The following is a 21,294-nucleotide window of genomic DNA, read 5'->3' as shown; positions in this document are numbered from 1 at the left end:
TGAAGGCAAATTGCAGAAGAGGAACAATGTGCTGTGCAACTGTTTTGATACCATTATCTCACAGAACTGTTGTCGTGCTGTAGCTATGATCTGAAGTCTTTGAAGTCTGGTTGATTTTTTTTTGTCTTGTGTCACTGATATAGTCCAAAGACACTGTTTTAGTGTCTCAGAAAGTCCTCCAAAACAAAATACTTCCAGGAGAAGTCTCTTAAAGACACCTGACCGTCACATTACCAGGAATAAAAAACCCGTGACCTTAAAAATTGTGTCATGGGAGGAGCTGAGTGAAAGAAAATGCCATTAAAAGGTCAATACCAGTGTCCTGTAAACTTTTTTTCCCGGCAGGATGCCAAAAAGAAGATAGAGAAAATCGAGAAAGTTCTCCAGGAATCCGAGACAGGCCACGATCTGCGCTCCAGCCGTGACCTACTCAAGCAACACAGGCAGCTGGAAAAAGAGACCCATGAGCTGGCAGAGAAAATGAACTCTATTGTATCTCATGCAAGGAAAATGGCCACCAACCATTTTGACTCCCAGAGGATTCTGGATGAAACACAGAAATACCTGAGAAGGTAAAGTGGCATTGCTATGCGACCTGACCTAAGTGAACCTGCTGCTGCAGGGGGGTTGGACTCGATGATCTCTAGAGGTCCCTTCCAACCCCACCATTCTATGATTCTTTTGTTGTCTCCACCCCTTGTGACTTCAATAGTGACTATTTCCTTAAACTATCACAGGACAAACCTAAGGCTTCAGAAGTGTCAGTTCCTTTGCCTCTTATGCTTATTGTACAAGCCAGAAGTAGCCTTCTGGAGAAGGGATCCTTGTGTGTGCACTAACCATGGACATCTAACTGCAAAGAAGTGTCCAGTGTTTTATCACCTTCACAGTGCTGCCATTGCCTAATTCACTTGGCAGAGTCAGGGTGAAGCTTTGGTTTAACATGTGTTTGATGGGTGACTCCCAGGTTTGAGTCTTTGCAAGCACCCCTTGATGAGAAGCGTAAGCTACTTGAAGCTGCAGTGGATCTCTACGAGTTCTACCACGATCATGACATGGAACTGAACTGGATTAATGAGAGGTTGGCAATTGCCCATTCCACCAACTGTGGGAAGTCCTTGGATGTGGCTCAAAGCCTGCTGCAAAAACACAAGGTAACTCCTTTAATCAAGTGTATAACTTGATTGCATTTCACCTCAGCCTGCAAGCCAGCCCCTGCACGGTTCTCCTTTACCTTCAGGCTGTTGCAAATGTATTGCCACACTTTCAAAGAGTATGTTCAGTGATTGCAGCACTAGCCCAGCTAAAATGGTTCCAGTGGATTGAGACAAGTCAGCAATGTGGTGATGGTTTTCAGAGCAAACATGGAATTCCTGTGGGAACTGCAAAATTTGTCATATTCTGCAGTAACATTATTCTGAGAAGTTTTGTAGCTCTTCCCATTAAAACTGGGCTAAAAGCTGTTTTGAGTTCCCCAGTTTTGTGTCTCAGTCCTTGCCCTGTTCCACCTCACAAACCTCCCTGGCTGCTGGGCAGAGGAAAGGGCAGGTGCACAGCAAGGAGAAGGGGTAAGACCAGCTCAGAGCACCAGGCCAAGGAGTTTGATGAGTAATGCTGAGGGTGGAGGGAAGTTAAAGTGCTCCCACCTTACAGACTCATCTCCTCCCTCCATGGCACCACCGAGAGCAGAGCATTATACGAGTAGGGCTGGGACCAGTGGCTGAGGCTACGGCTGCTGTAGAAACAGACAGTGCTTGTGTTCACTGGCTGTACTCTGCCCACTGTCAGCAACTGCAAGTTTTGCTTAGGAGGAGCAGCATGTAGAATTTCTTCATCCTCACACACCCTTCCTTTATTCCTATTTTTTTCTTTTATCCCATTCCCAGGAACTGCAGGCAGAAGTGAATGCTCACAAACAACAAGTCCAGAGGGTCCTGGATAAAGGAAAGACAATGGTTGTAGGCCAGCACCCATCAGCTCAGAAAATAAGTGAGAAATGCCAGGAACTTGTGACTGCCTGGCAGGGCTTGGAGAAGGCCTGTGAGGAGAGGATGAAGCAGCTGCAGCACTCAGTTGGCTTCCAGGAGGTACAAATTACAGCAAAGTCCTTACACAGTAGCTTCTTCAGACACATGAGGGGACCAAAGTGCTCAAGCAAAGAAGAGAAGAGCTTTGGTGGGAGTAGTATTCACTTGCTTGAGACCAGACCCATGGGAATGGAGGGCTGGATTGCATAGCTGAATACAGCTCTCAGCCTAGCCCTGCTGCTCTAGAGGTTTGCCTTGACCTCTACATATCCCTTATGGCTGTGTAGAGAACACACATTTCTCCTAGTAGTAGCTCCTTTCTCAAGCTTTATACAGCCTCAGGCTCTGCCTGAGGTAACGCAATAGATCCTGAACTGGCTCTTCACACTGGAGAATTATGACAAGGAATTGAGAAAAGAAGGGATGTCTTGTGCCATCCAATCTTTCATTCCAGGCAACAATGTTCCAGGCACAAATTAATACTGAGAAACTGGTAACACTTGTTTGCTCTCAGAACAAGATAGGGCTTCTGGCCCTAGGTCCTGCTCTGACAGGGGGGTTGGACTAAATGATGTTCTGAGGTCCCTTCCAACCCTTCAGATTCTGTGATTTTCAGCAAGATACTGGACCTTTACATTAAGCTTTTGCATTAAAAAATGCAAATGTTTATCTCCATAACCCCATTTTTCTGTGCTCAGTGGGTTGGGTAGGAGTGCAGTTATTCACACAACACTGACAGTGTCACAGACCTAAACAGCATTCACACAGAGTTCACAGGCCCACCTAAAGTACCTTCCCTCTGGAATCTGAGCATCTGTCTCTTGTTTCCTGTATCTATAAAAACTTTATTAGGTTTATAAAAAGGTTTTGTGGAGCCTGATTCTTGCAGGTGGTTTGAACTTCAGGGGAAAGGCAAGGAGAAACAGCACACTGGTTGTATACAGTTAGCCCCTACCCTTACTCAATAAGGTAAAAGAAGTGTCAAGTGAGGATAGTGATGTGAAGAAAGAAAAGTGAGACAACTTGAGCTTTGATGCCTTGAGAAGACCTTAGTTATCCTGCACTGAATTCTTCCACCTTGTAGCCTCCTTCACCTTTGTATGATTTGACAGAACATCAGTGTGGAATAGTAATTCTTGGAACTAAACACTCTTTATTGGTTACTCAATAAAACATCACAGTAAATCCTACAGTGCAGCCTCCATTTAGAAGGCATTAGGTGGAAAAAAATGACATGAGTATTTTGAAAGATGAGGTAGAAACTAATTTGCTTTCTCTTTAATTGATAGTTCTTAATGAACACTTCAGACATGGAGGCTTGGGTAGCAGAAAAATACCCACTTGTGACAAGCAAGGACTATGGTAAGGACGAAGATGGAACACTGAAACTCCTCAAGAAACATAAGGTATTTCTCTCCTTAGCCTGATCTTCTGGTCAATCTGTAGCTGTAAAGAATTCTGACTCATCAGTGACCGTCTGTCTGCAAGATGCTTTGCATTGATGCATGTCTACTTGTAAATGGACTTGGTAGAAAAGATTAATGCATCTTACTAATGTGACTGTAAAAAAAAAGTGGAATTTGGGGGAAAAGGAGAATGGTGAATATTCTCAGCTTATTTTTCTGAGGCCACAACTAACCATGACCTGATACCTGCTTTTCAGTCTCAACAGATGCATGCAGAAGCCTTTTTTTCCCCCTCAGAATCAAAGATGCAGATAGAATATTATCCCAGGAATACTTTTCTCTGAATAATAACCCTAAAATAATGCTCAAAAAATACTTTCCTATGAATACTTTTCTCTGACATGTCCTGGACATGTCATATGCTTGCAGAAAGTCTTCATCCTCTTTTATTGTCTCAGTGACTACACTGTAAGCTGGTGCAAAAGTTCAAACAATGGATATTTTGGACAGTTGGCTTTCAATTCACTCTTTTCTCCTCCAGGCACTGGAGCATGAGATTGCCATTTACCAAAATTTGATGAAAGAACTGAGTGAAAGTGCCCAAAGTCTTCCTCTTGTGGGCTCCATCCAGTATGTTGAGGTTGATGCACCAAAGGAACAAGCTCATTCAAGACTTCAAGAGCTCCAGGAACTAGCAGCAGCAAGGTATCAACTAGAACTAATCCTTGTATCTGAGATTTGATTCAAAGCCCACTGAACTCAGTAAAGGATGTCTTCAGTTGCCTCACTATTATCTCCCCTGTTTTCAGCTGTCTTTAGGAAATTGCTTATTTCTGGACCAGATTTCTGTGCACCTATGACCTTCTGCTTACTGCTAAGCAAGAACTCTACATTTTATTCAGAGACTTTTGCTGCATATTAAGAATTGGAAGCCCCTAAATTTCCTCAACCCTTCATCATCCCTCCTGTAAAGTGGCTTGAGATGCCAGATTCTGATTTGCCTTTGTGGTATTTGTAATCTCCTATTAAAAGGGGGGAAAAAAAATGCTTTTAAAAGGTTTCTTTAATACTGTTTCAAAAGTGACTTAATTCATTACACAGCAGAAGGGAGATGATTACAGTTACACTTCTCTTTGTGCCCAGTGGCTGTGTTGCTATAGGAAAGGTTTTATTCTTTAATGAGTCATTTGCTTTTCATTTCACTTCCTTTCTGTTATTGTTACAGTAAGATGTTTACAACAGGACAGTTTGCTTGTAGGCAGGGCTTTTACAAAACACTTGTGATTTCTTGCCTGGAAGGAACAAATATCCCAACAGTGTAGGTTACTCCTCCACTCAGCAAAGAAATGGGTCTCTGCAAGCAGAATGACAAATAAATGAGTCTGAACATTAGAGTCATGAAGCCTAGAGGAAATATTGATATCTTACCTTTTGGGTTTATTCTTGTTTACAATTTAAAAAGGCAAAGCATCAACCTTGTGAATGAAATGTTCAGAAAAGGAAACAGTGTAGAAATCTCAAGATGCTTGTGTGTTGAACACAGAAATGTTCGTGCTTAATGTTAAACCTGGACCTTATGGTGCCTTTATTGGTGCTCTGGTTTGTATCCCTGACCTGCATTCTCCTTGGTGGTCTTGACTCTCTGAGCAGTTTACAATCTCTTGTGATGAGCACTTGTGATTCAAACAAAGGAGCCAGGTTTATCTTTCCTGGAATATTCCTGTCAGCTCTTTCAATTAAACAGGCTGAGTCCTGATGGTGAGAGGTTTTGGAGGTTACTAGGAAGCAAGTTACTGATTGCCTTCCTCTTATATTCCTGTGATCTATTTGTATTGTCTCCTTCTCCCAACAGAGGGAAGAAGCTGGATGAGACTCTTGTTTTGCATGAGTTTCTACGAGAATACGAAGATCTGCAAGACTGGATCTCTCAGCAGAAACAAACAGCCAGCTCTGAAGACTGTGGAAATGATTATGAACATGTCTTGGTAAGTTTTGTTGAGTAACCAAACTGTAGGTAGTGAGACTAAAAAAGACAGAGTAAAAAATAAGTATAAACAGCTCAAAGATGGGAAGAGAAAAGGGTGAAGAATCATGGGGAGGATTGATTTGTATGACAGGCAGACAGCATCACCCAACACTTACATTCTGTTACCATGGAGGCTGAGCTATATTATTCAGGCATAGTATTGAACACACATTTGCTTTCATGAAGTGAAGGGCAAGTGCAGAGTCCTGCATTTTGGAACAACCCCCTGCACCAGCACAGGCTGGGGGTGACCTGCTGGAGAGCAGCTCTGCAGAGAGAGACCTGGGGAGTGCTGGTTGATAAACAACTAACCATGAGCCAGCAACGTGCCCTCGTGGCCAAGAAGCCAATGGCATCCTGGGGGCATCAAGAAGAGTGTGAGCAGCAAGTTGAGGGAGGTTCTCCTCCCCCTCTACTCTGCCCTGATGAAGTCTCATCTAGAGTCCTGTATCCAGCTTTGGGTTCCCCAGCCCTGGCCCAGGCTGCTCAGGGAGGCTGTGGAGGCTCCCTCTCTGGAGGTTTCCAAACCCGCCTGGACACATCCCTGTGGGACCTGATCTAGGTGGGAGCTGCTTTGACATGGGGTTTGGGCTGGATGATCTCTAAAGATCCCTTCCAACCCCCACCATTCTGTGATTCTGTGAAGTGGAAACATACCCTTTAAATAATGCATTGTATGCTGAATGTTTGTTTCTGTCCCTGGTAAGAACGTTTCTGCCTACCATCTGCATCACAAACCTCAGGCTTTGCTAATAGTTTGTAGCTCCTTCTGTTCTTTGGAGCTAAAATCCAGCCATTCCCTGCAGTTTCTCCACCTCCAAGTCTGATCAGCTTATTACCTGTCTTTTGGTCATGTTCTGATAGCTCAGCAGGTATGTTTGGAAAGGGAGAGCACTCCAAATGCCTTTTTGCTATTGTTGTTTTTCCTTCAACAGCAACTTTGTGCCAGATATGACACATTCAGACACCAACTGGAAGCAGCTGGGAAGAGAGTTGTGGCTTGCCAGCAGCTCGCAGACAACTTGCTGAGCTGTGGGCATTCTGGGTCCTGGGAAATTCGACAGAAGCAGAAAGAGCTAAGGTAGGAACTTCATCATGCTTTGCCCTTACAATTCACTCTCGAGAAGGAGGCACTGGAAAAGGATAAGGTTTGTCCTCCCTGTTGTCTAGCTCCAGATACGTGGTTTGCTCGCTGATGAGAGCTGCTGCCGTGCCTCACTCAAAAATAGACCACTATAATGCAGACATGACCTGCTGCAGATTTGGCTTCTTGTAAATCACATCAGAGGTGCTTTATGAGTAAGAAATGAGTGAGCTTCCTTTGCCCTTTGAAACAGGATCACCTAACTGGAAGCCTAGGAGTTTGGTTACTCCTTTATTGCTTTTGATTTTCGAGGGGAGAAAAACATTCATACATCTGAGCTTCTTGTGTCTGGCATCAGCCCAAACTGTCTCCAAACAGAAGCATGAAGGAATAGTAGGGTCTGACTCAGCCCTCCAAGTCCTGCATATAAAACTTGAAAAGCATATTGGAGAGGGGCACCCTTATATAGGACTTATATAGGACCAAACAGGAGGACATAGAGCAGGGTGAGACACACATGCTGATCCTCAGAGAATCACTCCAACAGAATTCAATGGCAGGAATGAAATCAGAGTAACAGGAGGTCTTGTTTACAGTCTTTCTTCAGACTGCTCATCTCCTTTACTCCTCCTTTGAATGTTTAACGTGGTTCTTCTCCCCATGCTTCCTTGTAGGAACTCCTGGGAGGAGCTGTTGGAAGCTACCAGATTACGAGGAGAGCGGCTCAGAGATGCTGAGGCAATTCACAAGTGTTACCAAGATCTGACAGATGCTTTGGCCCACATTGAGGTAAAAAAACTCATGTGGAAGTCTTATATAAAGGGAACTTTGTTTCAGCTTAATATGTCTTGCAGTACAATGCATATAGTAATGTTGTTTGAAGCCATCAAGCCTTTCTAAGAACTGTTTCCCGCCTCACTGATTCTTCTTCATACACTGTTGTAGCTTTGTGTGCTGAAGAAAGAACTGTCCTGTAAAAAAAAAGGAATTTGGATTACAGCCACCATTAGCCTGAAAGGTTGTCAGGCAAATCATGTGACCTGATGCAAAAAGCTGGGCCAAAAATCTTTTCCACTTACTTCAGTGCCCAGTAGTGGCAATAATTTCAAACAGTCCCAGTGTAAAAACTGGGGGAGAAGTCACAATGAAAATCATCAAGCTTCTGTATCTAAACATCCTGAAGAATTTAATGAAGAAACCACAACCTTGCTGTAATGAAAGATGTGGTTTCCCTAATGCAGGTGTGTACCAAAGGCAGTGATCCAATAGAGCTTCCACTGTTTGCAGGCAACGTGGCTTTGTTTAGGTTACGTGCAGTAGATTTTTCTGCCTGCTTGGGCTGGCAGAGGCTGCCTTATTCAACTATGCTATTCATGTTTTCTTTCCCTGCCATGAATGGAAAACCAAACATCATATTTCACTGTGTACAGGCTGGGCTTTTCAGAACCTGGTGCATACTTAACTTTAGTGATGAAGTAGCTAATTCTGTGGCAACGACAAGTGGTAGTTCAGGAACACTTCGCAGACCAGCTGAGTTGAGTCCAGGCAACCCAATACACACCTCTTGCATCACAGTGTGTACTTCAGTTATCTTGCCCATCTCTTCCTCTGTACCCTTGTCAGATGTCTATCAGGGAAGGCCATTTCTCATAGGAATAGAACTCAAGTGTCATCATAGGCAACTAAAACATGCATCACCTTTTACAGCACCTTCCAAAGAGGCACTTTTGGTGCTCCAAGGCAGCCTGTGAATCTGTTACAGAAATGCATTTCTCCCCTGCTTAGAAACTTTCTTCTAATTTTCACCTAAACTGACCTGGCCAAGTTTGTAAGTGTTTTATTTCAGCAACAGTGCTGTCCTCCAGCTGCAAGCCCTTTCTTTTTGCTCACTGTATTCCCAGTGCACGTCTGCTTCACAACTAAATCAGAACGTTTGTCGAGCTAGATAAATGTGTCAGTCTCCTTTTGTATGATGGTGTCTCAGTTCCCCTCATGTTTGCAATAATCTTTCTTTGCATGTATGATGTGTCATTCATCTTTCCTGAGCATGTGTGACTAATTTTTTTGTCTAAAGGTGCTTCACAGATAAAGCACCTGTACCCCAAAGAGTGACCTGAAACTGTTGGTTGTTACTGCTACTTGAATAATTCACTGTATGTCACTGCAGTAACTCTTTAACATTGATTCCCACCTCAAAGCCTGTATGACATTCTCCTGTATTGTCTCATTAAGGAAAGGCTTAAACCTTCATCTCTCATAGTCCTGTTGGGCAGCTGAATCACTGACATACTTACAAGTGAGTTAGTGGGACAGATGCACTAGGTCTGATTTTTTTGGCATCCTTTGCCTATCACAGTTGAGTAACCCAGAATGTCCTTAACTCTGCAGTATGAGCTGTGCTGCACAAAATGACTAAAGTGGGTTTGTGTAGGTTGTTTTTCTGGGAAGCAGAAGGTAACAAAGCTTTCTGTTATTGCTTCCTTCTAGGAGAAGTCCAAAAGTATTCCAGATGACGTTGCTAAGGATTTGAGAGGTGTGCAAACCCAGCTTCGGAACCACGTGGCCCTGGAGCACGAGCTTTCTGGCAATGAGCAGCAGGTAAGAGAAGTCATTTGTGCCTTTACTGTGTAGCCATCATTCAGGGTTCCAAGACAACCACAATAACAATAATTTGGTATTTTGATTGAAATGATTGCAGGCTCTCCATGAGAGCCTGGGAATCTTTAAGGATTAGGATTAGATTAGATTACTTGAACACAAAATGCATGGATTAGCTACAGAGAATTATAGAAGGAAGGATGGAGTAGCAGTCTGGAATTTTCAGCAAGTGTAAAGGGATAGAAATTGGACAGTGAGAAAGAAGGATGGGACTCACCACATGAACTCGTGAAAAGATGCAGCTCATGAGAGCAGCTGTTGTTTCAGCAAGCTTCCCTGTATATAGATTTGCTTAACTTCAATTAGACTAATATAACTAGTATGAGTTTTCTCTTCATGCTTTTGTTTAGTGTTATGGTATAGTTAACATGGCACATGTTATACTGAAATTACTGCCCAGTGTCGTTTCTTAGTGGCCTCATGTCTCAGCCTCGTGACAGGTAACACTAGAATTGATCCCATCAGCTGCTTGCTACTTTTAAAAGTAAAGGAGCATGAGACATGCATGAACAGAATGTAATGACAGTTAGTCGATGTGGTCACCCAGGAAAACAAGGTATGCTTAGCTATTATTTGTGTAACTCGTGTGATAAATGGTACAACAAAAAGGAGAAACAAAATCTGCCTGCCTCTGGGAAAAAACACCGTTGTAATGAGCCTTAACCAACGCTGGATGGCACTGGTATTCCACAGAACTGAAATGAGGGCCCCTTCTGTTCAGCATGAGAAAAGTTAGGTCAGAAAACATTGCTTGAATTGTACTTTCATGTACGATTAACACAGCCCTTACCACAACTTAGAACTGTGACATTAGCTGGATCTCTGCCTTTCCTACCCTCTTCTCTCCTCTCTGTGTACAGCTGCAGGAGCTGATCCACTCTGCAGACCGTGTGCTGATCCATTGCTCGAAGAAGCAGGTGGAAGATCTGAAAGGAAGGCAGCAGGCAATAGTGACCAAGTGGAAAGCCCTCAAGGCTAAAGTGGAACTGCGCAAGAAACTTCTGGAGCAAGCATTACAGCTTTACCAGTTCCAGGCACATGTAAGTGCTTCTGCCCCCTGTCCATTGCTAATTAGTACACAGGAAAAGCTGCCTTCAGTCTGTGTGAATCATAGATGTGCTTCCAAGCCACAGAAGCTGATGTAAATGGCTGCAGGTGCTGTGTTATTAATCACATGTTTAAGTGCTTGTAGTTATTCAGAAAGGTGTTAAAGGATAAGGATCTTTTACCTCTGTGGTGTGGAAAGCTTGTCTGCAGCTGTGTACAGGTAATTGAGAGGTGTCAGAAACAGTCATCACTCTGCAGTAGTCTTTTCAGAGACTCTTCAGTCCCCACTGAGTAAGAGTGATTCAAATAGCTGTTAGACATCTATTTGTAATGGCTACAAGTTTGTTCTCAGAGCATGCAACACTCCTCAGTTAGTCATGGCACGTAGCAAATACACCTCACTGGTCTTTGCAGTAATGCCTTAAGTTGCTTCAACACAATGACATGCATATATCAGCAAAATATCATCATCTACAATGCACAGTGTTTTGATTCCAAAGAACTCAGTAGGTCACCAAGCTGTGATTTGCCACAGAACACTTTGTGAATGTCAGCAGCCCCACTGAAGGCACTCAAGCTACAAGTTAATAGCTTTCTGCTGCCAAGTACGGTAATAGCAGGTACTAAACTAGCAAAGAGGCTCCCTTTTTATCATGATGGAAGTTACTGAAGTAGATTTCTAGAGTACCTTTGCATTCTGTGTACTCTTGAGCTGTTCCAGGTGAAACTTCAGTATCAATTACAGTTAACTGGTAATTCACACTCTGTTTCTGTATTTGCTGGAATGCAAAGAATATTGAGAGTATACTCACCTGGGAAAAACCCTTCCCACAAGTTGGCCTTAAGGTTGTTAGCTGGGATCAAGACCATAACAGAGTGTACATGATGGTTCTGTGTCAGCATGAGAGGCTTCTACACATTAGACTAATCCACTCTAAGTCTCTCAAAAGTGTTCAAACTGGCATTACCTGTCAAATTTCACCCCAAAATGGATTGTATATTTAGACACAAAGTATCCTTATGGCATGTTGGTTTGGTTTTTAACTCTTAAAATCCATTATCTTGTGCAGAACTGTTGATGGGGAGATAAAAGTAATTAGAACATGTCTACTTGAGTTACCTTAGTGATGTAGGTGCACAGTTAATTTCTCCACTGTCTTTCTGACAGTATCTAGAAATGACAGTAAGAACAAGCCATAACAACAATACATATAGCATGTATTCTTCTACCATATATTAGAATCTTGAGGTCTTCAGCCTGGGAACACATTCATCAGGAGATGGATCTTGATGGGTTTAGCCCTTAAAATGTAGCCATTCAGAGTTCATGTTGTTATTGATTTGGTTTGTAATACATGCCATAAATTTAGTGATTGACTTCAGATAGAAAATGTCCTTTTAGTGGGGGTGCTTCTTCCTATTTATTCCTGGAACCAGAGAAAATAGTTTGGTCTGAATTTTACCTCAAATCTGTCATGCAGCTTGTGGTCTGAACAGTAAATCTGTGGCCCATTTCTTACACTGGCAACATGTCCTTTAAAATCAATGGCCAGCTTAAAAATGGATAAATCTGTCAGTGCTTAATAGAGAGCTACACAGTCACTAAGGTGCTTCTTAATGTTATGTAACAAAATGACCAAGCCAGGTGACTGTATTTTCAGCCTGGCTCCATCCTCTTGAAAGTAAAGCAGCATTGCATCCTTGCTCCTTCCAGAACTATGTTCCTGGGCTAACCTCAGTCATTCAGTTCCACGAAGGAAGAGCTGAATCTGCATACCCCATATGCACAAGCAATTTCTTCTGACCTGTGCTTGACCTCTTTTAGTCTGAGTGTGCTTGGTTTTCATTTACTATTTCTCAGCCTCCTTTTAGAATATGTGTACAACTTCAGTTTTGAATAGACTTGTAGCAGCCAAACAGAAAAGTAAGGTGAGATTGATTGTTTTATCCTCTGTGAAGGAGTAACACCAGGAAACACTTCAGGAATGAAGGACTAAAGGACAATAAATGATACTGTGTTGTCTTTGATGTGATATGACATGACTTTATGATGATATTCCAAAAGATGTATGATTTAGCACAGGATGTAGGAATTCTTGCAGACATGTTATCTCCCCTTGTTTAAATCCATAGAAGTCCTCTGAGCTCTGATGAAATGTTTTCTTTCTTAAAGTTGAATGGTCACTCTGTGAATATTCATGCTTCATAACCCAAGCATCAGCTCTAACCTCTCACATTTCCTTGGCTTCCAGGTGTGGGATTATTTCTCCTGGACAGCAGAAATAATAAGGGAAATGAGAGCCAAGGAGACTATTCGGGACATATCCACCAGCAGCCTGAGGCTTACACAGCACCAACAGCTACTGGCAGAGATTGAAGCACGAGAAGAGAAGTATAGTCATGTTGTACAGCTGGGACAAGCACTCCTGCAAGATGAGGAAACAGGATCCAAAGAGGTAATTGAAACTCATTTGCGTTCAGTCACACACATTTATCTACTTTACCTGGGCTTATTCTGCTCTGTTCTGAGCAACAGAGATAATTCAACCAACCTCCCAACTGGTTTTCAGATAAACACTGTACTTCACATTACAGTGCTGTATCTATACCAGAGCAGGGTGGACAAAAACCTGTCAGCCAAAGAATGAAATCAAACAAATGAGGGAGTTTAAAGATGATTTGAAATGTTTTCTATAGTAATTCATTATACTGGTACATTTCACTCCTCAGATATTAAAGGTGGAAAGAAAAAGGCCAGTTCACTCGAGACAAATAGCTGCTAATATTCTTAAAGCATTATTTCTTCTCCAGTACCTACTATTTTCTCTCTCCCATGACAACTCATGAACAGGTCTCTTGAATACCTTCAGAGAACTGAAAAGAGTTCATGAAAATCACTCTCCCATCTGAACAATCCATTTCCTGAGAATTTGGTGAACGTTGCAATGTATCACTACAGTAACTAAACATCTTCCTGACTCTCAAGCCCTTTGCCTGTTGAAAAATGTAGGGGAAGAAAAAAAGAGTCATGTATAGAAGGGCTGTGGATACAGAGTTTGGAAGCTGGAATTAATAAGGTCTGACATTGAGGGGGGTTGGACTAGATGATCTCTAAAGGTCCCTTCCAACCCCTACCATACCATTCTATGACTGAGGCATGTGTTCACTGACTAACCTGCTGTGTTGATAACTTGTCTAAGTATCTGTCCCATCCCAATTTAAAATGCTATGATTTTACTGTTATGACTAAATATAATGGAGAATCAAGGTTTGATTCTAGAGGGTGCATTTGAGAGACAGTTACCTTTGTTTGCTCTTGGCTGGGACTGCTGTATATGCTGTATGAAGCACTCTTCCATTCACTCCATAGGCACCTCTGATTATCTCTGTGCCCAAATATGAGTGCTAGAACTTGTTTGACAATTTTATTGCCATTTAAGGGGCTTACCCACCACTCCACTTAATCCCTTCTCCTCCCACCTTACCCTGCTCCATGGCATATAAAGACCAACACAACTTTTTCCTTGGCAATTGTGTTCAGATTCAGCAGAAGCTACAGGCTCTGTTGGAAGAGAAGGAAAAGGTATACAATGAATGGAAACAGAAGAAGGAGTGGCTGGAGAAAATACACCAAGAACAGATGTTCTACAAGGACTGGGACCACCTGGACATGCTCCTGAACTCACAGGAGGTGAGTGAATTGCAAACTTGAAATTAGCACTTACAGTCTTTAAGGATTTGAACTGTTCCAGACTGAATGTGGCACCGTTGCTCACCTACAACTACAAATCCTTGGGTCTGTATGTAGACCTTTCAGTTTTTACTGTTATTATTTGCATTGTAGTATCACTTGGAGACTGTAGCAATGTACAAGGCCTCCTTTTCTCACAGAGCTTAGGTACAGAACCAGAAACAAATAGATAATCCTTGCCTGAAAGATAATCCATTGCATGCAAACATAAGAGCTACCAGATGAGAGTCACAACAGAAGAGGGAGACAACAGTCCAGAGTTAGTTTGCTTTACAAACAAACCTCAGCCTGCCAGCTGCTTAACCACTGACAAATGGTTTTATAGGCTTCAGAGAGAAGGGAAATTATAAAGAGGGTTTGGAGAAGGACAAGGAGATTTCTTTGTAGGTGTTGATGGCAACCTCACCCAAGGCTGAGGGTTAGTGCCAGTGCAATGCAACTAGTGGAAAATGGATGTTGGCAGTGTGAGTTAATCCAGGAGAAGGAATTGACTTCTCAGTTGCACAACACAGATGACAGAAGTGAGAAAAACAACTGTGAAAAGAATTTGATTGTAAGGAATATTAGATTCCCTTTCATGTTTGGTGTTGGTCTCCTCTCCCAAGTAACAAGTGATAAGGCAAGGCCTTGGCTTGTGCCAGGGAAGATTAGATTGGATATGGGGAAAATCTGGTCACCAAAAGGGTTTCCAGGCCTTGGAACAGGCTGCCCAGGGAAGGGGTTGAGTCACCATCCCTGGAAGTGTTTAAAAGATGTGTAGACGTGGCACTCAGGGACGTGGTTTATTGGTGGACGTGGCAGTGTTGGGTGAATGGTTGGACTCTGATCTTAAAGGTCTTTTCCAATCTACATGATTCTACAATACCACAAAGTAGAGAAAGATGAGCTAGTGCAAAAAGCCCTCTCATGGAAAGGGAGAGTTGATAGAGTTAATGCAGGGAGTCAGAAGGATGTTCTCATCATCATTTTGCAGCTCTTGAAATAGCTTGTTATTTTTTTTCACTATTATTAAATCCTCTTTTGTCTTTCTTGTACTTTCTGGGATTCGTGAACCTATTTGAAAAGTCTCCAGCTTGAGGTGTGACATTTGCTCTTGCAAAACTGAGTGCAATAATTCAGATGTCTTTTCCACTCACCCTGTGCAGATGGATTGCTGTAACTGTGCTGAGACTTGGCATGCAAACCACATCAGTGGGCTGAAGGTTGCCAAACTGAGGGGTTGAAGCAAAGCTGAGGGAGATTGTACCTTTGGGTGATTTTGTATTAAGGAAAAAGGATTCCTAATCCTCCAAGAGCACTGACAGCATGATATCATGGCTCCTGTGAGCATTCAGGGTGGGTTTCAGTGTGAACAGCTTTTTCTTTGAGGAAGTACCAGCATCCCTCCATCATAATGACACACTCTGTGCTGTCCATTCTTGTCACCTTGATGACACCTGGCCCTGGAGTGAAATGGCAACACCGTTCTGATTCTCCCACAGCTGGAATCCCTGTATTCCCTCATTCCTTTTGTTCTCTCATCTCCTAAGTGAGACTGTTCTTCAAACAGACTATTCCTATGCTGCAGGACTCCCATCTAAATGAGGCAGAAACAGCAAGGACCAAAGAGCTCTCTTGCAGATGCCACAGCCTGCCTTGTTCATCAGCACATATAATTTGACAGTGAACTGAGGTTCCTTAGTCACAGCTGGCATTTTACCTCTCTGAAGTTGCAGAACAATTGGAAGAGGAATCTGTTCCTTCTGGTCTGAGCTCTGTTACTACACCACAGAGGTAAAATGTGACTGCACAGTGACACAGGCACTGCTCCCTAGGGAGACAGGCAGGGTAGCAGGAAAGCAGCCCCTTCAAGTCTTTTCCAACAGTATTCACCCAAGGCATCAATTAAAGACCCTCAAACCACCCTCCCAATGGGAGTTTTATCATTTGCTGCTTTCAGAAGGGACAAAAGCAAAGACTCATTCAAAAAGGCTTCCTATCAGACAGACAATTGTAAGCAATCTCTCCACTCCTTGTGTTTCTTCCCACCTCTGTGTTTGAGGCAAAGCTCAGCCATGTGCGTTTCACTTTGCATATCTGCAAACTACCTGTGTAGGGAACCAGCTTCTGCCATCCAAGAATTTTCAGATCCTGTTTTCCCAGTACTTCCCACACCTTAGGAGTCTCTCCCCCAGCAGCAAGAAACATGGGAAGGAGGAAGGCAACAGAGGAGTGTTTTAAAACAAGGACTGCTACTGAGAACTGCTGCCTGTGCCAGTGTGACAGGTTTGACTGTGTGCCAGGGTCTTATATTACATCCAAGTTACTCAAAGCTTTGAAGGGTTTCTGCAGAATTTACTCTAGGCTTGTTCTATGCTAAAGAAAATAGAGCACATGTGGAGAAAATTAGGAAAACATCTATCTTTTAAAGGGGTTTTTTTATTAGTAGCTGAGCTGTGCCATTGCACAGTCTGCAAACCCAGGTCTTGCTGCTCAAGTGCAGACAGGCAACAGTGGAAAAAGAGGAGACAAAACACCCCCAATTTGGATTTTGAGCAGAAGCAGTGTCTGGTACACTCTGCTCCCTCCTAACCTTTTCACAGCAGCAGATGCATGGCTCAGGTTAGCTGCTTTCCTGTTTTCCCCCAGCTGAAATCCCAGGGAGTTCACAGGCTGTCTCTGGAAGGCGTTTTGTTGGCTCCCTCCTCCTCTGTCTGCAGTCTCGCTGTCAGAACGCTCGGGGAGCAGAGCTTCGTGCTCCCTCATTTATCTTTCTGCCCATCCCACGCTCGTATGGCTCTGCAGACGTGACAGGAGGTGGGAGCAGGATGAGAAGAGTTGTGCATTTTTATTTGGAATGGAGCTTTTTTTCCTTGCTTCTAGTTTATAGTTTCTTTCTTTTGGTTGCTGGAGAATGTTTCTTCGCCTCTCGTTCCTTTGCTTCAGAGGAGGAATGGAAATTTCCAGTGGCAAAGGAAAAAGGGATTAGGAGTTGGGTTTAAAAGCAAGGGGGCAAGGCAAGCTCCTGTGGCTTTTGCATCCTTTAGGACTGAGCTTCAGGATGTCATGCAGGGACCGTCGCTGCAAACTTTCATCAGCAACCTATATCTCCACTGTGGAAGTGATGCTGTCTTCCAGCAGAATGACCCCACCTCCTCCTTCCGAGCCTGCTGTGAGGGACAGGCCTTTCCAAAAGATGCCAGCAGCAGCACGGCATCCTCCCACCACCCAACCTCTTGCAGAGCTTGCTCCAGGAAATGCCAGCTCGCCACCAAGCAGCCTGCCTTCTGGAGCTTACTGTTCAAGGCTAGATGTTGTCCTGGCACACACAGACCAGAGGAAAGGTTTTGGGAGAGCTGGTCGCTGTGTCAGTCCATCTGATGAGACATCCAGGTGTTCCAGTCCTCCTAATGACCCTCAGGGCCATGGATATGAGGGTTCTGGCACTCAGTCAACATCTGCATCTTCCAAGCAATATTCAGAAGGGGAGAAAAGAGTTGATGGTGTTTCTCCTGAAAAAGATGATCCCCTGAAGCTTGCTGTGTCTTTGCCCTCCGATGTCCTCCCCTGCAAAGCTCCACCAAGCTGGACATCACGCCTAGATGTTGATCTGGCTGCTATTCCAGCTGTTTCTACGCTCCACAGCAGAAACCTGTGTGCATCCCTGGGACCTTGTGATTCTCTCCCACCTCAACAAGGCTGCAGGCAGTGCAATGGCCAAATGCCAGAGCTCCATGCCTCGATGAAGCTTTACATTTCCACGTGTAGCTTCACCATAAAGCCTTTTCGAGCAGACTCCCAGGGAAGCAGTCACGCTTACACCAGTCTGCTCATGCCACAGTTAGAGAAGGTGCCTGAAACTTCAGCCAGTCTTCCAACAGGATCCCAGAAACTGACACAAAGCCTCCCTTCAGGTGGGTCTCCAGCCCTTCAGATCACCAGATTTCATGTGACTTCCTCTAAGCATCCCGGCCTTCCCCAGCAGACTGTCTCCAGAGATGTGTGGCTGTCCCCAGCTGTGCTGAGTGGAAGAGAAAATTCAGAGGTCACAAGCAAGGATTTAGATCCAGAGCTGATTGTCTTTCAGCATCACCCTTCACCTAGGGCAGAGTTCAGGAAGGCTCCACGTGACGGTCTAACACCAGCTCACCACAAGGTTTCCAAAATCACTCTGATCCTTGCCACCCCTTGGACTGCTGTGCCTATCCAGGTGGTAAGAGAATTTAGAAGGAGCCCAAGTCCAACAATCTTTATCAAAACCCATGATTCAGACAAAGCTGCTGCAGCCTTTGGCCCTGTGGAGCTCGGGGCTGGCCTGTCTCTGTCAGTGAATCCGGTTTGCTGCTCAGGATTGCTTTCTAGCCGTTGGACAAGGTCTGGTTTGAGACCTTCCCGGGAAACGTGCCCTCTGAAAAGTGTGTGTCCTGATGGCCTTTTGACAAACATACCAGCTCCCACCACAGCTTCAGCTCACAGAGACATGGAAGCTGCATGGTGCCCGTCTATCGCTGTCAACATCGCGTCCTTTGGGTCTGGGAGGAGAGTGGTGAAGATTTCCATTCCATTCTAGGAACATCTGCAAACACAAGTTCTTCACTTGTCTTAACCTTGCCACGTGGATTCCTTTTTGTATCCCTCCTGCCATGTTCCTGCTCCCTACAAATGACTTATGGGACGCTCAGAGAGACACCTGCGTTGTGCTGTCACCGAGGCTGCAGCTACAGCTTGATCCATCCTAGTGAAGCTGAGAGCCCTGATCTCATGCAGCACTTTACAAGTGCTTCATTTTAACCATTAGGATACTGTTGGCAGCATGACATGCTCAATGCCATGCATGTGCTTGCAGTGTCAGCAGAACTGGGCCACATTCAAGGCTTCAGAGCCAAGAACTGGTTTTCTTCTCTGCTAATTGATCTGGGACCCGAGACAAATCCTCTGTTAATTTCTTCTTAGTCTTTCCAGTTTCACTCTTCATTTTCTTCCTTGTCAGATTATGCTCTAGTTCTGGATGGTTAATTCCTGAGTTTGTAGCTTGTCTAAGTAACACTTGTTTTCCAAACTCTAAATACTGAAGTGTGGAGGAAGAAATCATTCCCTTCTTCCTCCTTAGAAAGAGAGGTACCACCCTTTCCTGAGGGAAGCGAGGGGAGCTTAGTCTCCATAGCATCTGCAATTTGGACATCCCAGCAAAGTTTCTAGGAGTAAAACACTGGGGAATTTGAAGAGGAATTTACTCTGCCTTCAGACAAAGGTTTCCTGAGTAAATATTTGACTGATGATGTTGTATGGGCATGGGATGCTGGTCTAACACCTACTACTCACAGGACAGGGCTTGAGCTTGTGGGTTTTGAAGAGGGAGGGGACAGATGGGAGGGACTGGAGCAGTTAAGGGAAACCAAAACCTACCCTGTCCCTGGTTTTCCCATGTATATTTCTTATATCAGACTATTACATTCCTGTGCCAAAGAGACAGTGGGAAAGGGAAATAGTAAATAGATTTAACACTAGGATTTCACATCCAGATTGTGAGGTCAGAGGCCAGTAATAGAGTGTTGGCAGTGTGTGTCTCTTTAATGAACAGCTTCAGTGTGTTGTATTCCACTTGTATTATGATACCCTGTTATAACTTTGACTGGAATGAAACATAGCACAACATATTTGTGGACAGTATCTAATCCTATTAATCACATTTCTTTTCTTTGCTAAGCCAATTTAAAGGTGGTTTTTATTCATCAGTTGGGGTTTTGTGTTCACTTTTATCAGAAGGCAGTCAAATCCAACCTTGTATTCAGTTTGGGCAGAGAGTTTGGACTTGATTACTTGCTTTAAGTGAAGGCAATTCAAACTGGGAGGAGTTAAGGGATTCAGGACATGCTTAGAGCTGAAAGGTTTTAGTGGGAGTTCCAGCAATCTCAGCAGCCAGCCCACTGCAGACAGCCAGGGGCAAAATGTGTGGAGCTTGTTCTACTGTGAAGAGCAGAAGCAGGACAATGGAGTGGATTTGCACTAATGCTTAAAAGAGGTTTTCTTCTAGAGAAGTGAAAATGACCCTTCTTGGAAGACAGATTCCTTTTGGGGATGTGTCAGCTTCCAGAGTGGATACTTGTGAAGTTGGGGCATCCAGAGAGCTCAGATACCCTAATGACTAAAGTATTTGATTCAGTGTTTGTCCAAAAGCTGGAGCTGGCCTGTGCTGTCACATGAGTGTGTACAGAGTACCATTTTCTTTCCAGTGACCTTTTTTGTCCTTGGACTTTACATTTAGTTCTGCATTCACTTCTGTGTGAGAGGTCGTACAACAGCGTGGCTAAATCTCTGCAGTGAGATCAGAAATGGTGGGGAAACTCCAGTTCAGTAGGATGAAAACACCCATTTCTGAGCTTTGCATTGTTAATAACTTGACTGTTTGTTCTGTGCCTCATTCCAAACCTCAAAAAGGGCCAAGTCCAGTCTGTGGCTTTGAGCATTTTTACAACCCTTCGCTTCAAAACGAGTCCATTACATAGCAAGTAGCCTTTTGTGCTTTTTGTGGCTGAGCATCAGATTCCTTATGATGGGCCATGATTCAGAGCAGAAACAAACTTGACAGAGAGTTGCTGCGTGCTGTGGGAGAAGCCTGGGAGGTTACCCGAGGAGAGCAACGTGGGGTTGGCTGTTTGAAACCAACACGGCTCAGTCAAAGCAGGACTTTGGGGATCTGTCTGAAAAACCATGCCAGACAGTGATGTGGTTGGCCACAGGCCAGTGTTGTGGGTCAGTAGCCAGTTTCCATTCTGCTTTCAGACTGGTATAACAAATGCTTAAAAGAAGAAAACCATTGAGGTTGTGACTCTAACAATTGCTGTCCTAAGACTTCTGCTTCAAAAGACTAACGGAAGGTTTTGGCTTCACCAGCTCTCCAAGCAGCACAGGGCTGCTTTCTCCTAAGTGTGTTGCCATCACCTCTCCTGTACTGCACACAGCCAGTTTACTCTTGCACCAGTTTTCTTTTCATGTACAAGTGTTAAAAGCTGAGTTCCTAAGAGCGTTTCTATAGGCTTCTGCTTGGAGGATCTGGTCCAACGCTTGCAGAAGTCAGGAGAACTTTTCCCCACTGCTGTCACAGCTGAAGGAATGGGACTTTGGAAGCTCAGTGTTATTTGTGTGTAGTGATTTTCAGTGGAAGCAAGGCACTGAGCACTCCAGAGGCAGCTGCTTATGACTCACCATCCCACAGCCCTGCTCTCAGATGCCTCTCTTTCCAAAGAAAGTAGCCTTCTTTACCATGAGTAGGTGTCTCTTGCCTTTTTCTTCCACCACAGATATATGAGCAGGAA

The 21,294-nt window shown here is 43.9% G+C and overlaps 1 protein-coding gene across 1 annotated transcript in view; it reads left to right on the top strand.

Moving 5' to 3' along the window:
* Window positions 1-21,294, top strand: part of SPTBN5 (spectrin beta, non-erythrocytic 5) — an 83,427-nt gene that overhangs the window by 23,442 nt on the left and 38,691 nt on the right. The window contains exons 22-33 of the mRNA XM_061997925.1: window positions 346-572; window positions 968-1,154; window positions 1,887-2,087; window positions 3,317-3,433; window positions 3,975-4,138; window positions 5,286-5,418; window positions 6,395-6,540; window positions 7,218-7,332; window positions 9,031-9,141; window positions 10,062-10,241; window positions 12,501-12,704; window positions 13,790-13,939. Coding sequence (XP_061853909.1) covers window positions 346-572; window positions 968-1,154; window positions 1,887-2,087; window positions 3,317-3,433; window positions 3,975-4,138; window positions 5,286-5,418; window positions 6,395-6,540; window positions 7,218-7,332; window positions 9,031-9,141; window positions 10,062-10,241; window positions 12,501-12,704; window positions 13,790-13,939 — 1,935 coding nt within the window. The remainder of the gene's footprint in view (window positions 1-345; window positions 573-967; window positions 1,155-1,886; window positions 2,088-3,316; window positions 3,434-3,974; window positions 4,139-5,285; window positions 5,419-6,394; window positions 6,541-7,217; window positions 7,333-9,030; window positions 9,142-10,061; window positions 10,242-12,500; window positions 12,705-13,789; window positions 13,940-21,294) is intronic.

Source organism: Colius striatus, chromosome 6 (genome assembly GCF_028858725.1).
Source record: "Colius striatus isolate bColStr4 chromosome 6, bColStr4.1.hap1, whole genome shotgun sequence".
Taxonomy (NCBI): Eukaryota; Metazoa; Chordata; class Aves; order Coliiformes; family Coliidae; genus Colius; species Colius striatus.
This window is presented reverse-complemented; position numbering and strand designations above follow the sequence as displayed.